The sequence below is a fragment of the Leptonotus elevatus genome, chromosome 19 (assembly GCF_054856555.1).
Source record: "Leptonotus elevatus isolate MCC_2025b chromosome 19, RoL_Lele_1.0, whole genome shotgun sequence".
Taxonomy (NCBI): Eukaryota; Metazoa; Chordata; class Actinopteri; order Syngnathiformes; family Syngnathidae; genus Leptonotus; species Leptonotus elevatus.
The window spans coordinates 17,231,799-17,249,003 of NC_141257.1; the positions used below are offsets into that span (position 1 = coordinate 17,231,799).

Genomic DNA, 17,205 nt, shown 5'->3' on the forward strand with positions numbered 1-17,205 from the left:
TAATGGTTGTTCAGTATCTTGCTCAAAGATACTTCGACATGGTCATAGTGGCCTGGGATCAAACCCACAACCTCAGGGTTACGAGACGACCACTCTACAACTGACCAACGCAACCCCCCAGTTTGCGAAATGTATTCGTTAGTGTAGTAGTAGTGTTTGTACTCTGACCACCTGTTTTTGCATGACAAAAATCTGTTGTTTACTGCTAATATTGCCAAATTTTCAGAATTTTTGCTTGATTTTAGCATGAAACATGAAGTGCTTTAGAGGCTATCTGCAATAATGATTGTGGTCTTTGATGATTTTGCATCAAAATAGAAAGAATAGTATTGGGCGACATGCTTGAAAAGACAGATACAACCTCCTCAAAGTTGTAACATTAAGAGAACATCAATGTCAACATTTGCGTATTTTGCAACCCTAAAAGCCTATATATACATATACAGGCTGAACATTTAACGTCGCAGGACATCCATAGATCAAATCATTTGATGAGGGGTTGTGAGTTGCCATCTGTCAATTATGTGCGATGCAGTCCAAGTTGAGTTATGCGCAATGGGCAGTAGGCTTTGAGGTGCGGCATGTTGGGAAACATCTAAACCTGAGAAAATGGATTGAATTGACAAACCTCAGGGAGACCATGAATTCTTCTTTGTCGTCTGTCCTCCATGAAGTTGGTCAGCCACTCCTTCCTGTCATCTGTTTTCTTCTTACTGAAGGCCTGAACAAAAAACAAAAAATGTTTTTTTATTTGTCTGGGAAAGCCTTTATTATACTTTAAACAGTGGCGTCAAACTCGCAATGCAACGGAATGGCATGGAATAGATGGCACGGAATTTCTTGAATTTTAATTGAAGAGAAAACAAGTGTAATGGTGTTTGGTAACAATGGGCCTTGTGGTGACCTGACCCCTCTGGCGTCTTACCTTAAGCCAATAGTCTCGAACTTAGGTTTCAAATTGGACAGTGATTGTCTAAATAGCACATTGAAACAGCAATACATGTCTTTGTTACATTTTGGCTGGATTACAGTAATGTGCTTTATTTTGGAGTCAGTCAGTCCTCTCCCAAGTGTCTTCAGTGGTCCAAAATGCTGCTTAACTGGTGCTCATAGGAGGAAGCACATAACACCAGTTCTGGCCACCCTTCACTGGCTACCTGTACATTATAGAGGTCATTTTAAGATACTTTTGTTTTCCAATCTTTAAATGGTCTCATCCCACCTTACCTTTTCTAAGGTCCTCCACTATGCGCCAGCCTGCAGTGGTATCTGTATCGGTGAATACTAACAAGTAACATGCCGATACCATTAATTCTGACGCTAATATAGGACTTTGGATGCAGCATCTTGTGTCTTGCTCATGCACGACATTCACTGATGTGTGACATGTTCACTGCATGCCGAGCTAAGATATCCTATTGGTCCTCGGTATCGGTATGGTATCGGCATCGGCCGATACTGCAAAGCTGGTTATCGGAATCGGTATTGGGGGCCAAAAAACAGTATCGGAACAACACTAGTTAGCAGTGCTGACTGCTAACCTATATCCACCCAAGACAAAACACATTCTTCTTTTGTGAAATGTAGCACGACTGTTTAAAATCAATTTATTTAATAAAGGAGTTAGCTTGAACTCACCAAAGTGATGGCGGCATCATCCTCAGCACCATTATATCGAAATGTGATGCGATGCTTCTCCATTTCAGAAAAATATTCTTTAGCCTCTTTGCTTGTACTTGTACCCAAACCTATAGCATACATTTAATATGTTTAAAGGGAAATAATAATTCTTAATACATCAATTAAACTATAAATTTTAACGTAGGTTATCATTTTTTGTGTACCGTGTAAAATGACTGCGTAAAAAGAGCAAACCTTTGTAGTACTTTACATGCCAGGTTTTATAGTTTTCTGTTCGTTTCTTCCACTCATCAAACTCTGGAATGCTGTAAAAGGCCAGCTCTTGCTTGTTCTTGGAAACCTGCAGAAAATATAATTGAGCCGTCAGCAGTAGTAACCATAGTAACATTTTATTATACAAACAAGTAAAAAATTATTATTTCATCAACCCACATGAGTTGTTTGTGTTGGGTCAAATTTCTGTGTTATTTTTCTGATAGTAAACAAATTGTAAAGTCCGATTTATTGCTTCATTTACTGCTTTATATTAGGGATGTCCCGATTCGATCAGGTGATGGGAAATCGGGCCCGATCGCGTGGTTGTTCACGTGGTCGATCGGGACTCGGATAAATATATTTTTATATTAGAAGTCATATTATATTTTAAAAAATTTAAATAACTTTTTATTAGTTCTGGAGTTACGCGATGGCACAGAGTGAGACTTCCTTTTTCTACACAGCGTGCGGCAATGCGTCACTTTGCAACAGTGCCACTATGTGCACAATGTCACCAAAAGCGTAAGGGCTAAGCAAGGAAATAGCGCTAATGTAGATGATAATAGGTTATTATCAACTTATTGTGGAAAGCGGAGACGGTGCGACTTGCAAAAGCGGAAAGGATATACATTAGATGCGTAGCACGCTTCCTGCTGCTGTGCTGCACTTGGCAACCGGGCAGCCGCACCGCCATCAGGCGCTGGATACTATGGACGTGCTCCGAGTCATCCCTGTGCATCCGGCTGCGGACGTGTTTCGTTTCCTCCTCTCGGGACTCTGCAGTAGCATCGGAGGGACCCCAGCACCTAGTCTAGCTTAGCCTAGCGCGAATCAGCAGGGTCTGACGTCCTTCGCGGGTTGCTAAATCCCCCCCAAGCCGACAGTCCAGCCTGGTGCGAGTCCAGACTAGTCAGGATAAGGTCAGATTAAATACATTTTGCTTGCTTGCTCTTCAAATGCAGGCTTTTCTTTGTTGTGAAATTGGCTTGTTTAACGTTTTAAAACGGCTACAGTAGGTTCCTAAAAAATAAAGCTCTTGTGAAAAATGAATATACTGGTTAATAATAGCCCTTTGAGTAACTCATAGATGTGCCAAAAAGGGCGGGGGTTTAATTAAATGGATTACTTAGTTTAACCACTGTCCACTCACCATATAAAAGGTTTTGGGGTAGTTAAAAATAATAATAATAACAATAATAATTAAAAAAAATTCCCTCCTTAAAACTCTTTGACCGCCAAAAATGTTTAATAATGTTTAGTAATATCCAAATGAGTGCCGCCCAAAACGTTAAAAGACGTTAACTATGTTTTTTAATGGAAACGGGTGGAAGAAAGCCTTGACCATCTGTGCTCAAAGTATCAAGCAGATCAAGTTAGTATAATGACTATTTATGGCCACTAAATGGCAGCGATTACTCTTTTGGACAAGATCGGGTAGGAGTCAGTAGTAGAAGAAGTGAGGTGGAGCTAGTGTTAAGGGGAGAATGGCTGAGAAAGCGAAAATGGCGACCGGTTGCAAGCAGCTCACGCTTGAGCATTATTTTCAAAGAGGAAAAGCATCGACCAGTGCTAAAGAGCACATTGATGATGATAATGACGTTGATGATGATGGTGACCCCGAGGTTGACGCCGAAGTTGAAGCGTTGATGCGGCGGCTTCGACCATGTCGTAAAGCCTCACCGGCTAGCGATACTAAACCCGGAAAACGCGGTGCACAACCGAGCACTTCTACACAGGCGGACGTTCAATCAGACGATGAATGAGTCCAATGCATATTTATTGGAGTAGTGGGTACAGTCTGATCACGGAGAAGACACAGATTCGGGCAGTCTTTCATCCTCAGAAGACTGTGAAGGTAAGCACAAACTTGCTATGAGATTGTTAGTAAGCTAACTTGTCTAACTTTTCCGGCGAGGTGCTAGCAGCGTGTGTAACGTGAATGTACAATTCATAGATCGTGCTCACAGCGACGTCCCACTGCGGATTCTACGACAAAGAGAGGAAAAAAATAAATAAAGTGTTTTAAATACACTGCAACAACAAAAGAAAACAGTCTTTCGATATTATTGTAATTGTATATATTTCTTTCAGCTGTTGCTCATAGGGCTCAGTGACGCTTCTCACACAGCTTCTCACAGTGAGCAGAATAAAGGTATATATATATATATATATATATATATATATATATATATATATATATATATATATATATATATATATATATATATATATATATATATATATATATATATATATATAAAGATTCTCCAACACAGCACTAATAAAATATTTGATGGTAAGTCTTCTATAATTTACTGAATGTACATCAACCAGTGGATCCAAGAAAAAAGGTAAACATCTATATATATTGCATCATTCAGATGTAAAATAAACAATATATGATATTAAAATGTATATTTCCAGATCCCAAAAACTGGCAGCCAACCATCCCCTTTACTGCAAAACCAGGACCAAGGGGTGCCGCCGCAGAGCTGAATTTGACCCTGCCAGCTGACTCCCTGCAGCTCTTCATCACGGATGAACTTCTCCAGCACATTGCTGACCAGACAAACCTCTACACACGTCAGTCCATCCAGAAGCAGACTGACAGTCTGCCACACAGTAGTAGTCGTGCTTGGAAGCCAGTGTCTGTGTCCGAATAAAAAAAAAATGTTGCACTCCAATTTCTTACTGGGTATATAAACAAGCCCAGTATAGAAATGTATTGGACTCAAGATGAAATAGAAACAACACCATTTTTCAGTCACGCGATGCCTCGAAACCTCTTCCAGCTCATCTGGAGTTTCCTTTATTTCAACGAGTCACACAGTTCAGACGACAAACTATTCAAAATCCGTCTTGTTTTCAACCACATTGTCCAGAAATTCAAAGAACTGTTCCAACCCGGAAATTATTGGTGAGACTTGTTGTACGTTTGTTCCTGACCACACAGGCTCGGGTCATACCATTCAGTTACCGCTCCAGAATTTGACTTCTCCAACAATATGTCCGTCGGATGACCCAATGGTGCCTCTCCTTCTTTTGACCCCCTGGCTTCTTTTGGCTTACATCTGGCACCTGGTACTATATTTTGTTGAAAATGCTGGCTCCGCTCCTTGCCATTGGGATTGGGCTCTGCTGCTTTACTATGTGCCTCCTTTCTTTAATGAGGTCCTTTGTCTCCAAATATATTGCAACCACAATGGCTGCGAATCAAGTTTCGTCCCCCTCCGTTGAAGATTATGATTTCCCATTTCTGCTCCCTGACGACCTTTCCAATGATGGTTCTGTTTGCTGAGTATGGGAGACCATCATTGCCGTCCTGGTATCAATGGCCTTGGTACTCCCTCACATATATTGTTTGTTTCACTACATGTATGTTTTTTTCCCCCCTCTTTTTTTTTTTTGCGTTCCTGTTTTGCCGGTTGTTACTCCTTCTGTTCTTTGTGTTATGGTTTTGTTTTATTGGACTTGTATATATTGGGTTTTGTTTTCCCTCTAATTTTTTGTCCGTATTGTTAAGATGGGCCTGTCCTCCGAAAAAAAAAAGCATTTTTTTTAGAGGTGTTTTATGAAAATTTCCCTTAATCCGTGACTGGGGCGGGAAGCTGGATGGTGTTTCACTTTGTATTTCATGTCTTCTTATTTTTAGTGGATCAATATATGATCCAAAGGGGTGAATGTTATGGAAAATAATTATTCAGCACATATTAAGCATTTATAGCTTACTGTATTGTGGACACCTGTATTTTCTTTAACAATGGGCTTTTCACTTCTTGTACATGAAGCAATACCAAAGTGACCTTGACTGATAAGTCTGTTGGGAACAGACTGCTTGCCTTCCTGTCTAGCTGATCCTTCTCCTCCCAAATTACTAACTAGGCAGCATAAACAATCTTTCCGGGATTCTTACTGCGCACTCTCTAACAGACCACTATCTTGTAGACTGCTGTTAGACTTGTGTATTTGAAGCTTCAAATATAAAGAAACCCAAAGACAAATTGTTTTCAAGGCTGTTTCATTTATCTCGCCGAACTGCTGAAAATTCCACAACAGTAACGATATTGTTGAGCCAAAACACACTGCTGAGTAGGGGTGTAACGGTTTTTGTATTCGTCACGAACCGTCTCGGTTCGGGCATCAAGGTTCGGTGCATACACTCAAGACGACGAATATAACAACTTCATTGCAGTATCCGGACTCCAAACCAGGTGGCAGTAATGTGCCTAAATCAGTTTGCCAACTGACAGTTAAAAAAAAAAACACAAAGAAAAATACGTCATGACATCAAACGGACATGACCCCCCCCCCCCCCCCCCCCCTACACACACACTCGCTAAATGGTCATTTGCATGTGCGTTTGTTTACATATGTCAGTATTATTCACTCGCACCGCTTTTTGCATCTCCTGTCAAACTGATTTGAGTCGGCACTTACAAATGCGGGCGCGCACATGCACACACACAGACTAGGAGTGAAGCTAGTGGGCTAACACAGCTATCTCTACGGCGCTCTTTTCGTACTATTTCATTGCTTTTGGATGAATGGATGGATGTTATTGTGCTATCAGTATCGCCAGGAGCTTAAACAGACTGGCGACCGGCTTGAGATACCCGTTTAGAACGAGACCAGCGTACGGAGTCTCTTAAGATCTCCTCTGCAGCCAAAGTGACGAACCTTAAAAGTGCATCATATAAGATTACTCTTTTTTTTTTTAGAGGATTGATTAGATCACTTGGAAAACGACCATTGTTGAGCCAATTTTTTACATTAGAAAATCACAGACAAAAAAATTAAAGTATGAAGTATAAAAGTACAGATACTAAAACAATTATTTTGTTCAATTCAGTCCCAACATTTACTTAGTGTGAAATCTGAGCTTGTTTAATGGAACACAACACAAACATGCTGTATTTGCAGGGAGCCATTCTGCTTACTATACAGTGCTGACCTGGCATATATAACATATATATATATATATATAAAAACTAACAATAATAATAATGATGATAATAAGATGGAAGAACCTCCCATACCAGCTATCTCTTAACAATAAGGACAAGCCTTTTCTTTTTTTAAGGAAAAATTTAATAAAGCTTGAGTACTTTTATGTGCATCTGCATCTTATGCCAAGTTATCTTTGGTAGTTTTAAAAGTTCTAAATGATGCTAAATGATGGATAAACGGTTAAAAACAACAGAAAAATTCAGCTTTTTTGACTTTTTGTTTTTCCTGTTATACCAAACTCATACCGAACCGTGACCCAAAACCGACGTACGTACCGAACCGTGACTTATGTGAACCGTTACACCCCTACTGCTGAGTGATCTAATTATACTTTAAGCATGTACAGAACAACTTGTACAGCAGACGGCCATGACAGATGTGTCACATAAATAAGTAAAAATACTTTGTTACCTTACATAAAGGTGCATTGTACCGTTTAAAAAGGTAATATAATTTTTTTTTCTACATTATGCTCCACCAATGCCCAGATGAGTACGAAGACTGTTTTACTCTGCACCTTTTCAGCTTTTATCTTCCCTTTATAGTAGAGTGTGCGGACCCTCACACTCCAGAGTTTCTTTGGGGAGGAAAGAGAAGAGTTTTTCTTCCCTCATTTGAAGTCATGTCTCTGTTTGTTAACTGTGGCTGTTGCTTTAAGATCGTGCACGTACTCGCTCGCGCACCATGAACAAGCCTGACCCAGATGCTGCAGTTACGCTTTAGGCCAGAGGTGGCAGTCATGAGTAAAACAGTGACAAACTGCACAAAGATCCTTTAAGTGGAATTTTTTAGTATTTATACTTTACTGGAGTAGTTATTATTTAACAAACTCCTTAAGCCCGTATCTCACCGAGCGGCGCAGGCTTGCGAAGTTTTGCAAGTGTTGCTTTTTCTGCAGGCTTACTTCATGCTAAAAGTTGCAAAGCCACTTGCCACACTTTTCAAATCCTCCTTATGCTCTTGAACCATTTTTCTTGTTGCAGAGAAATTTTGAACATGTTCAAAATTTTATTGCGCCCATTCCAGTTTTCATCATTGTTCAAAACACCAATCCAGATCAATTGCGTCATGATAGATTGAGTGATTTTGATTGTGGTTGGATGAGTATAAACATAAGCCATTCCCACACACTATTGGTTTGTACGTGATGCATTGTATGTATGCATGTATAGACTAACAATTGGCTTCTCGCAGCTGAAACCAGAGAGCAGCCATCTTACATTGCCACTGTTACAGAATTTGTTTTTACAGTTATTTATTTTTTTAGCTGAAAACATTTATCAATGCATGTTTTACACTAGGGTCACTGTATGGAGTAATGAAAGCCTTTCAAAGAATAACTTCCCTGTTTGCATCAACCATTCAGGCTGTATTATCTTAGTATTGTGAATTATGACTCACAGGTTAGGTTTACATTTCACAGCAATTTTTTTCCTGACGTGCTTTATTTTCATTTGATTGTTGATGCTTCTGACAACATGATGCAGATGAGTCTTGGAGTAGCACTTGGAGATATACCTAATAAGAGAAAATTAAAAATCATATTCTTAGCGAGGAAATGTACATGTAGCGCTTCTCCCAGACTACAGTAATTTTTGGACTATAAGCTGCTATTTTTTTCACTTGCATTCGACGCTGCGGCTAATACAAAGGTGCGGCTTATCCATCAGATCAAAAGGGGACACACTATAAAGCAGGGGTGCTCAAGTTCAGTCCTGGAGAGCCCCTATCCAGCCTGTTTTCCATGTTTCTCTCCACTAACACACCTGATTTATGATCACGATCGTTATCAGGCTTCTGCAAAGCTTGGTGATTAGCTGATCATTAGATTCAGCTGTGCTGCAGGAGGGAAACATGGAAGAGAGGCTGGATAGGGGCTCTCGAGGACCGAACTTGAGCACCCCTGCTATAAAGGAAGCGCAAGAGTGTCAGGCCGAGCAAAACAAACCAAGTGAGCCCAAATACCTGGTAATATTAGTAGTACCAATGGACACATAATTTTACATATTTCTCCAGTGTACTTAAGACAACAATGAAACATACTACTGAGCCTTACTTTGACAATGGGTGTGATAAATTCTTCCAGGAATGTGTGTTTCAACAAGGATGGCCAATTGTGGTGAAAGAAGTTGATGAGCAGACCTTTTATATGGGACCCATCTTGATCCTAGGATAGAAAGAAACAGAACATCTACAATTATGTACGTAAGTGAATGGAAAACTACAAATGGCATCAGCCAAGACTGCATCCATTCGTTCGGCCCCACCTGATCGGTCATGATCATGAGCTTGCCGTAACGCAGACTCCTCAGGGACTCTGGGTCTTCATAACTCTTCTTGTATTGGAGCCCAACAATTTTGATTATGTTATTGATTTCAGCATTTTCCATTATCTGTTTGTAAAACAACAGTAGACAACATATTGTAAATATTAAACGATGATAAAGCAATTGGTTCAAATAAATAATGCTAATTAAAAGGAGAAAACTGACACATTAGGTCATGTAAACAATATTTAATACTATAATATTTGCGACACTTATTCTCTAACTTTGCCTATACAGTCGACCCCTGCTATTTATGGGGACAAGGGACTGAGCAGCTATGAAAAAAAATAATACGAATGAGCGAGGGTTGAGTAAAACAAACGCAAAAAGCAAGGATGAAAGAAATAATCTGCTAATAGTTAGGGCTTGACAATTAATTGAAATTTAATCATGATTTAGTGTTTGTTTTCTCAATCTTAAAAACATAAAGAAAAACGCTTGTTGCAATGTGCCTAGTGGCCTAAATTTGCAAGGTTATGATAGTACACTGAATTAATGCATCATGTTACTTGGGCAGCAAGACTGTGACGTAATGTAATTATGGCTTCTCTGAACATGCTTTAAACTGTTTAATTACCCCAAATGGAGCTTATTGTAAATCTAAACACAACAAAAAGAAATAGATACATACATTCTTATGTATATTTAAAAAAAAAAAGACAGGTTTCGTTTAAAAAAATATTGCCAGTGCTAATGCTAAATTTCAATGTAAAATCCAATTGACATGCTAACGGGAAACTAGCAACAACTTCTTTCTGGGAGTGATATTCCATCAAACAACAAATTTCTCCACACAAACGCTGTAGGAAGACATACACACAGGCAATAATACCCAAAGGCACACGTTTTTCCAATCTGAAAAAAGAGTTCACACTTCCCCATAGAGGCATTGTAATTATTTTAGCATATTCTTATTTACTTTTTTACTACTATAATGTATTTTCTGGTTGTTTGTTTAAGTACTATTTAAAGTTGAGTTATCAAGGATTCAAGGAATTTCTATTGTCGTACCAATACGCATTTCCACATGATATGACATGAAGTATGATACCCGAGGTTAGCCCAATAAGGCCAAAGACTTCGAACAACAATAGAACAACAATATAGGAAACAATTGGATGAAGAGATAAGGGAGATGATTATTCATGGTTTGTATGCAGAAAAGGTAACCTTGCACTGCAAGCTGAATTCTCGCGGGATTTGTGAGTTACCAAACCCCCGAGAATCCATCTTGTACTGAGTTAGCTGATTTTCCCTGATTTGTACACTTTTTGTACGGACCAATTACAAAGCGGTATTGTGTTTGGGGGTGGGATATGTCGCTGAGACAAAAACAAGAAGCGCAGAAGCCGTGAGAAACAAATAAACCCAACATCATGGTCAAATGCATATATATATATATATATATAAATACATACATATATATATATATATATATATACCCTCTCTACCCCCTCTTAAAAGACATCTTTGTTTTTGGGCGTTCGGCATGAAACTCATCATCATTGTTTATTCCATGACTGATTTTTACTCCATGTACAGCACTTTGTATGAAATGAGATTCCGAGTTGATTAGTTTTTGGTGTGTGAGACAAAGTGACGTCAGAACCACAGTTGTGATTTTGCCGACCGTCAACTGCACAATTGAGTGAGCTCAGTTTATTAAACTGATCTCTAGTGTCCGTCTGTCAGCATCAAAGTGTGCAATCATCACGTCGATTAGACTGCCTTTGAAAAGTAGTCAGATGGCTCTAGCTGCAGCCGCTAGCACCATTAGCACGCTAACACTGTAGACGTCCTAAACACCGGCAATAAGCACCGTGCAATACAATGTCACCTTAATTAAGTCTTCTTTTAGTACCCTTAATTAGCGATCAAACGTGATTTCCGGACGAAGTTGTTTTGTTGACTTTGGTCGTAATAGTTTATGCCGTATATATAAATGGCAGACACACATTCCACAAGACGAGTCAAGTCATCCGTTGCGCCTCGACAGGCAAAACACTTCCAGGAAAAATTGTATTATATAGCTAACCAGCTACAATATATCATTCTATGGGCACAACCCAACAGAGATAATAACTGTTGGCTGGAACTAGAACAGAAGGATTGTAATAACCTCAGACTTTTAGATTTACTCTTTATTACAAAATTGATTAAGCGACACAATTGTTTTAAAAACCCCAATGATTTCCGCCACCCTGACCATCTGGTGGAAGGCACTAGAAATTACAAAAGCCCAATTGGAGCCCTGCGGGCTTTCTCCCATATGGCACAAGCCCGACTTTCAACTTAAATTTGTTTTATTTAGGTGTGTGGGAGCAGAAAGGAATTACACATCTCCACCATCTTTTCTCAGATAATATGTTCATATTATATGCATCCTTGCTCCAAAAATACAGAATACATTTTTTTTTACATTATCTGCAAGTTAAAAATATGATAAAGAAACAAATTCCAACACTTCAGGGTACGCTCGAACCGCCTGCTTTAGCTTAAGATATTACAACAACAAAAAAACTCTCAAAAATATATAAGTTACTTTCTTATACAGATAAAATGTATTTACCCATTTCGAAATGGGAGACAGTCTTCTCTATAGCTCCAGAATTTGACTTTTGGACTCAAGTTTGTGAAAACGTATTTAAAATGACAGAACACGCAAATTTACAACTTATCCAATATAAAATTATTCATAGAACATATATTACTCAATATATGATGAAGAAAATGGGACTCTCAGACTCCGACATTTGTCTCCAGTGTTCACAAAACACTGCAGACACTTATTTTCATGCTTTATGGTAATGCCAGGAACTCAGTTGCTGCCAGCAGGATCGAGCAGACCACATCAAATGACACCTTACAGTCACCAACTCCTCAAGATTCACTTCCAATGGGCACTAAGGATTAATATTCGGAATCACTGCATGTCAGTGGGTTAACTTTATAGGTGCTGTCCCCCCTGGCTGAGCGTGGGCGGCTCTGCCCCTCTGTTGGCTGCGTCTTGGCCGTTCCCTGGGTCTCTTGGGGTGTGCTGCGTTGCGGTCCTCTCCCTGACGTCCGGGGCGGCGCCGCCCTGGCGCGGTCCATTGCTCCGTACCCGGTGACGCAGTTAGGGCGGGTGGGCCTCCAGGGTGCCCCGTGGTTCCTTCTTCCCTCCCCCTTCCTGCCTCTCCCTCCTCGCCTCTGCCTGCTGCCCCCGCACGGTTGGGAGAGGCCCCGCCGGTCACTCCTCGTAACTCACTGCACTAGTTTTGTTTGCACAATACACTTTGGTAATAGACACATAGGACACATAATACACACTGGGGGGGGGGGGGGGGACACCGTCTTTGCACACCACAGTATTAAGCAGTGCTGCGGTCCCCCATCTGTATCCCCGCCGCCCTCCCTATTTATTTATTTTTTATGCACCCCATGCACTCACTGACACATCTGGGAAGCAGGTAGATCGGAGCGGGGGGGATATCATTTCCCTCTGCTCCATCTCACCTGCTCCCAATTTTAATGCACCACACACACACACACACACACACACACTTGTGGGGTAGAGTTTGCTGGTGGACGAGCTGGCGAACTCAGTAACAGGGTTAGTTTTCGCTAGGTACGCTGGCGTGACGACCGGGGCCTTTCCCCGCTGGGCCTGGGGTTTGGGGGTGCCGCCTGTCTCCCAGTGCTCCTGGCTTCTGGGTTTGCTCTCCGGCCAGTGGCCCCCTGCGGGGCCCGGGGTTTTTGCCTTGCCGCTGCCGTGGCCTGGGGGGCTCTGGGGGGTTGTGCTTGCTCTGTCCTCCACCAAAGAGGGGAACCCCTCTTTGGTGGAGGTTTTCATGCATGCATGATCCACCACACCAGCATCTACCGAAATTCAAACACAATCTGCTTCTTCCTCTGGTCGTTGAATCGGTGGAGGCTGATGTCTGTGGATCTCAATCTGCTTCATCTATCCTTCCTTCCTTTCCTCAGTCTTTCCTTTGGTCTCTTGAGGTCTCCCTAATTTTTGGGAATGTAGATGTTTCTGGGGTTGGTGAAAGATTCTGGTTGGTAACCCCGGTGGGTAGTGGATTTCACTTTTCTTTCTTTTCTTTGATCCTTCCTTGGGGTCTCCTGACAACCTCACGACTTTAGCTGGATTCTGAAGTATTTGGTTTAGGTGAACAGTATAGGATTTTTAATAGGTTTTAGGTGAATTAATGAGCACACACTCACGCACATATGCACACACACACCCGCACGTGCACACTCACGCACACATTCACGCACAAACAAAAAAAAGAAAGAGAAAGAAAAAAAGAGAGAGAGAGCAATGATGACATGTCAAATCGGTAAGATTACCAAATGAACAATACTGAACTCTCTCTCAGAAAGGAAAAAAAAATATATATTAAAAAATAATCAAAAATAAAAAAAGTAAATGTCTATAAGCATTCACGGCAAATCAGAGACATTCACGGCAAAATTACGCTTGCAGGAGAGTTGCCGTTTATGGCAAAATAACCATTGCCTAAACAATCGCAAACTAACGCTCTGTCTCTGTAGTAACGCTCTGTCTCTGTAGTAACGTTATTCTACTGCTTCTTACGGTAAAACGTTATGCCACTTTTCCACATATTAAAATAGTTGTCAAATGTAAAAGACATGTCTGTCTGGTTCAAATTGGTACTGTTGTACCACACTGCTTCTGCTCCCATGGCTAGTCATTTCCATTCACAACATTAGCACATGGCTACCTAGCCAAAATCACAGCCCCTTTGAGAGAGAAGGGTATGGCCTAGGGGTGGCCTGGTGCAGCTATGTACATAAAAGTGACACGCCCCTAAAACAGGCTGTTTGGAACATAGCGTTTTTTGGCTGATTTAGGGACAGCAAAAATATAAAATCTAAAGTCAATTTTGACAAATGCACGTCACTAACTATTTTAGTATGTGGAAAAGTTGAATAATATGAGATATTTAAGCTTTTTCCCACCATGCATTGGTTTGCTCATCAAGTGCCATCTTCTTCTTCCACAAAAGTTCAATACTCATATACTTTGTACAAACATGCCGTACTTGTTGAAGGTGAAATAGATTGAGATCAATACATACCTGTTTGTGGGTTGCTTCTCGTACATTTAGGATTTTTCCTCTCAATGGAAATACACCATAGCGATCACGCCCAATGACTCCGAGTCCAGAAACAGCAAGTGATTTTGCTGAATCACCCTCAGTGAGGATGAGAGTGCATTCTGAGGAGTGTTTGCCACCTTGAATATGGGTATAAAAAACAAAAGCCTATCAATGCACAGTATGCATTGTAGAAATACAATTTACTCTGATTAGTTGACGTTGGTAGACAGGGGCGTGCAGTGACCTTTGGAGGGGCAGGTGCTCAAAGCAAAAAAAGGGGCACATGGTAATGTCCTTGCACTATCCACCCACTTGGGGTTCAAACCCATGTCACCACTGAGCCGCCATGTGTAGTGTGGAAGGGTGGGCTGGGGGGTTGTCCTTAAAGTAGACGAATAGCTCAGGAAATTGATATAGGGTGTGTATGTAGATATGTGCGTGCGTACGTTTGTGTGTGGAGGATTTAAAAATTCTTATCGTATTTTCACAACTATAAGGCGCACTTTAAAGTCTTAAATTTTCTCAAAAATTGACGGTGCGCCTAATAGTGAGGTGCGCCTTGTGTCCAAAATCTGACAGTGTGAGAAGACTTCCCACACACATTGCTTATATACAAGAAATGCGGACCTGACTGAGGACAGACATGAGAGCACGGAAGAGTCAACTTGGTGGCGAGTGCTCCAGCCCCTCCTCTCCCTCTCCCCCTGCCCAACCCCCCACGTGTTCGCTCTGCCAATCGTGACTTGTTGTGTTCAAACTTATGCCATTGTGCTAAAGCATGCATGTTCAGTGAGCATGTGTCCTCTTTTTTTCTTTTTTACGTGTTTCAGAGCTTACAAGTTAATTGTTTGATTGACAGCTCTCTCCAAAACAGAGCAGTCTGCTCAGGCAGGGAGTGAGGAGGATGGAACATATGAAATGCAAAGGGGTGTCTGGGCTAAACTACTACATACAGTAGTGTATTGTTTCCTTTTTTTCTTTAATGCTTTGTTGTACAAAGTGCACTTACAGCAACAGACATCGCAAAAGTCACTTTGAAGTGCAAGTCTACAGTGCAGCTTAACAGATCACACCCCATACTAAAGACACCAGATTGTTTTTTTCCCACGCGTCACCTTTCCTTCCTTATGTCTGTGACTCAAATATGCACATCTCTCAGCCGCTGTGAAAAATAAAGTTCGGCAAATGAACGCAGAGCTTGCTATCATTCCAGGAAGCTGGTGAACACAGCTTTACCAAGACTGTTAGGCAGCACCGTGCAAGTTATGCCACAATTTGTCAATGGATTGTGAACGCAAAAGCCGTCATCATTTCCGAGGACACGACAACGAGACTGACTCTGACAATGAGACGGCGTGTTTGATGGAGAACTTGCCCAGTTGTTTGTTTCTGATACAGAAGATCATGAGGACTCTGACTGGTTTGTGGATTAGGATTGATCAAAAGCAACGTGAACACATTGTTATACACTTCAAGTACAACTGAACTCACTGTTTACATTGGTACTTCAACCGAACTCAGTTTTGTTCCGCTTGCTGCCTTTTTTAAAACATGCCCTAGCACTAGCATATGTTATAGCATAATAGCATGCTACCATATGGTTTGAGCTAGTGTATGTTTAACCGTGCGTGCGCTCAATAGTACGGTGGACCTTATGTGTGTGTTAAACACAGAATACAACCGGGGCTGCCTCCTTAAAAATTGCTAGGGGGCGCTAGTGAGTAATTTTTGTAAAAATCGCACAATACATGATAGAATATTGCTCATTTTGCTAGGCCAGATGTGTGTGCCAAGTTTCATGAGTTTCTGTGCATGTTTAGGCCCTCAAAATTGGCGTTGTTTTCTTGACGAACAGTAATATAATAATATAATAATAATATCCAGTAGGTGGCGCTATCAGTATGAATAAATATAACCAATACATGTATAACCAAAATATTATCATATAGATGTTTTCAGGCCGTGGCTATTAAGATGCATGAGAAATTTGGGATTTTTTGGAGCTTGTACAGCGGAGTTATTAAGCATTTCCTCTTTTTTGATGAAGGAAATATTAAAGGCAACATTTGAGGCCTCGCCCCCGTCATATAGTATTTCAAAAAGTCAATATTTTTTCCCCAGTTGTTGTCCCAGGTCTTGAGATGATACATGCCAAGTTAGAAGTAAATCGGATGAAAACTGTTGGCAAATGGGCAAAAAGAATGACCACAGTGAATGTGCAAAAATGGGCCAAAATTGGACATTCAAAAATTCATAGCTCACTTTCTGTACAATTTAGGATATGGCTTCCACGGACTTTTTTGTGTGTCTCGGGGCGCTTCACGTGCCTGCCAACTTTCGTAGCCCTCGGTCAAACGTGCCAAGATTGGTGCATATTTTTCCACGCTAGAGGGTGCTATATATTGTTATGTTGCTATGGCAACTTCATAATATAAAATTTTTCGCCAAGCCGGAGGAGTGTGCAAAGTTTGGTGAGTTTTTGTAAATGTTTAGGTTCCTAAAAATGAGATTGATTACAAAGAAGAAGAAGAATACAAACGAAAAACAATAGGGACCACACAGCAGTAGCTTCTCGGGCCCTAATAAATAAATGGACAAAGGGGCACTTTGGGCATCAGTGCCAAATCAGTGCCCGGGCTAATTTTGGCTATGAAAAAAGGTTTTTGCGAATAACCGCTGAAAAGACCGGATACACATTTTGATCCCCTCTCAATATTACGTCATACGTTCGTTTGTAGTCCCAAAGTAATATCGAGCGATAAAGTAAGTATGTTTGGGGGGACGACGAAACAGAAATCTTTTTGGAATTAATTAAAGTAGTGAATATTAATGCTATTTTAGATGGAAAACAGCAAAGAAATGCTACG

At 40.8% G+C, this 17,205-nt stretch overlaps 1 protein-coding gene across 5 annotated transcripts in view; it reads right to left on the reverse strand.

Annotated features, from left to right (window-relative positions):
• top2b (DNA topoisomerase II beta) overlaps positions 1-17,205 on the reverse strand; it is a 109,950-nt gene that overhangs the window by 54,586 nt on the left and 38,159 nt on the right. For all 5 annotated transcript variants that reach the window (XM_086062037.1, XM_086062040.1, XM_086062039.1 and 2 more), the window contains 6 exons: positions 14,318-14,475; positions 9,171-9,296; positions 8,960-9,070; positions 1,876-1,981; positions 1,639-1,748; positions 629-721 (listed from right to left, as the gene is read on the reverse strand). In XM_086062037.1, coding sequence (XP_085918163.1) covers positions 629-721; positions 1,639-1,748; positions 1,876-1,981; positions 8,960-9,070; positions 9,171-9,296; positions 14,318-14,475 — 704 coding nt within the window. The remainder of the gene's footprint in view (positions 1-628; positions 722-1,638; positions 1,749-1,875; positions 1,982-8,959; positions 9,071-9,170; positions 9,297-14,317; positions 14,476-17,205) is intronic.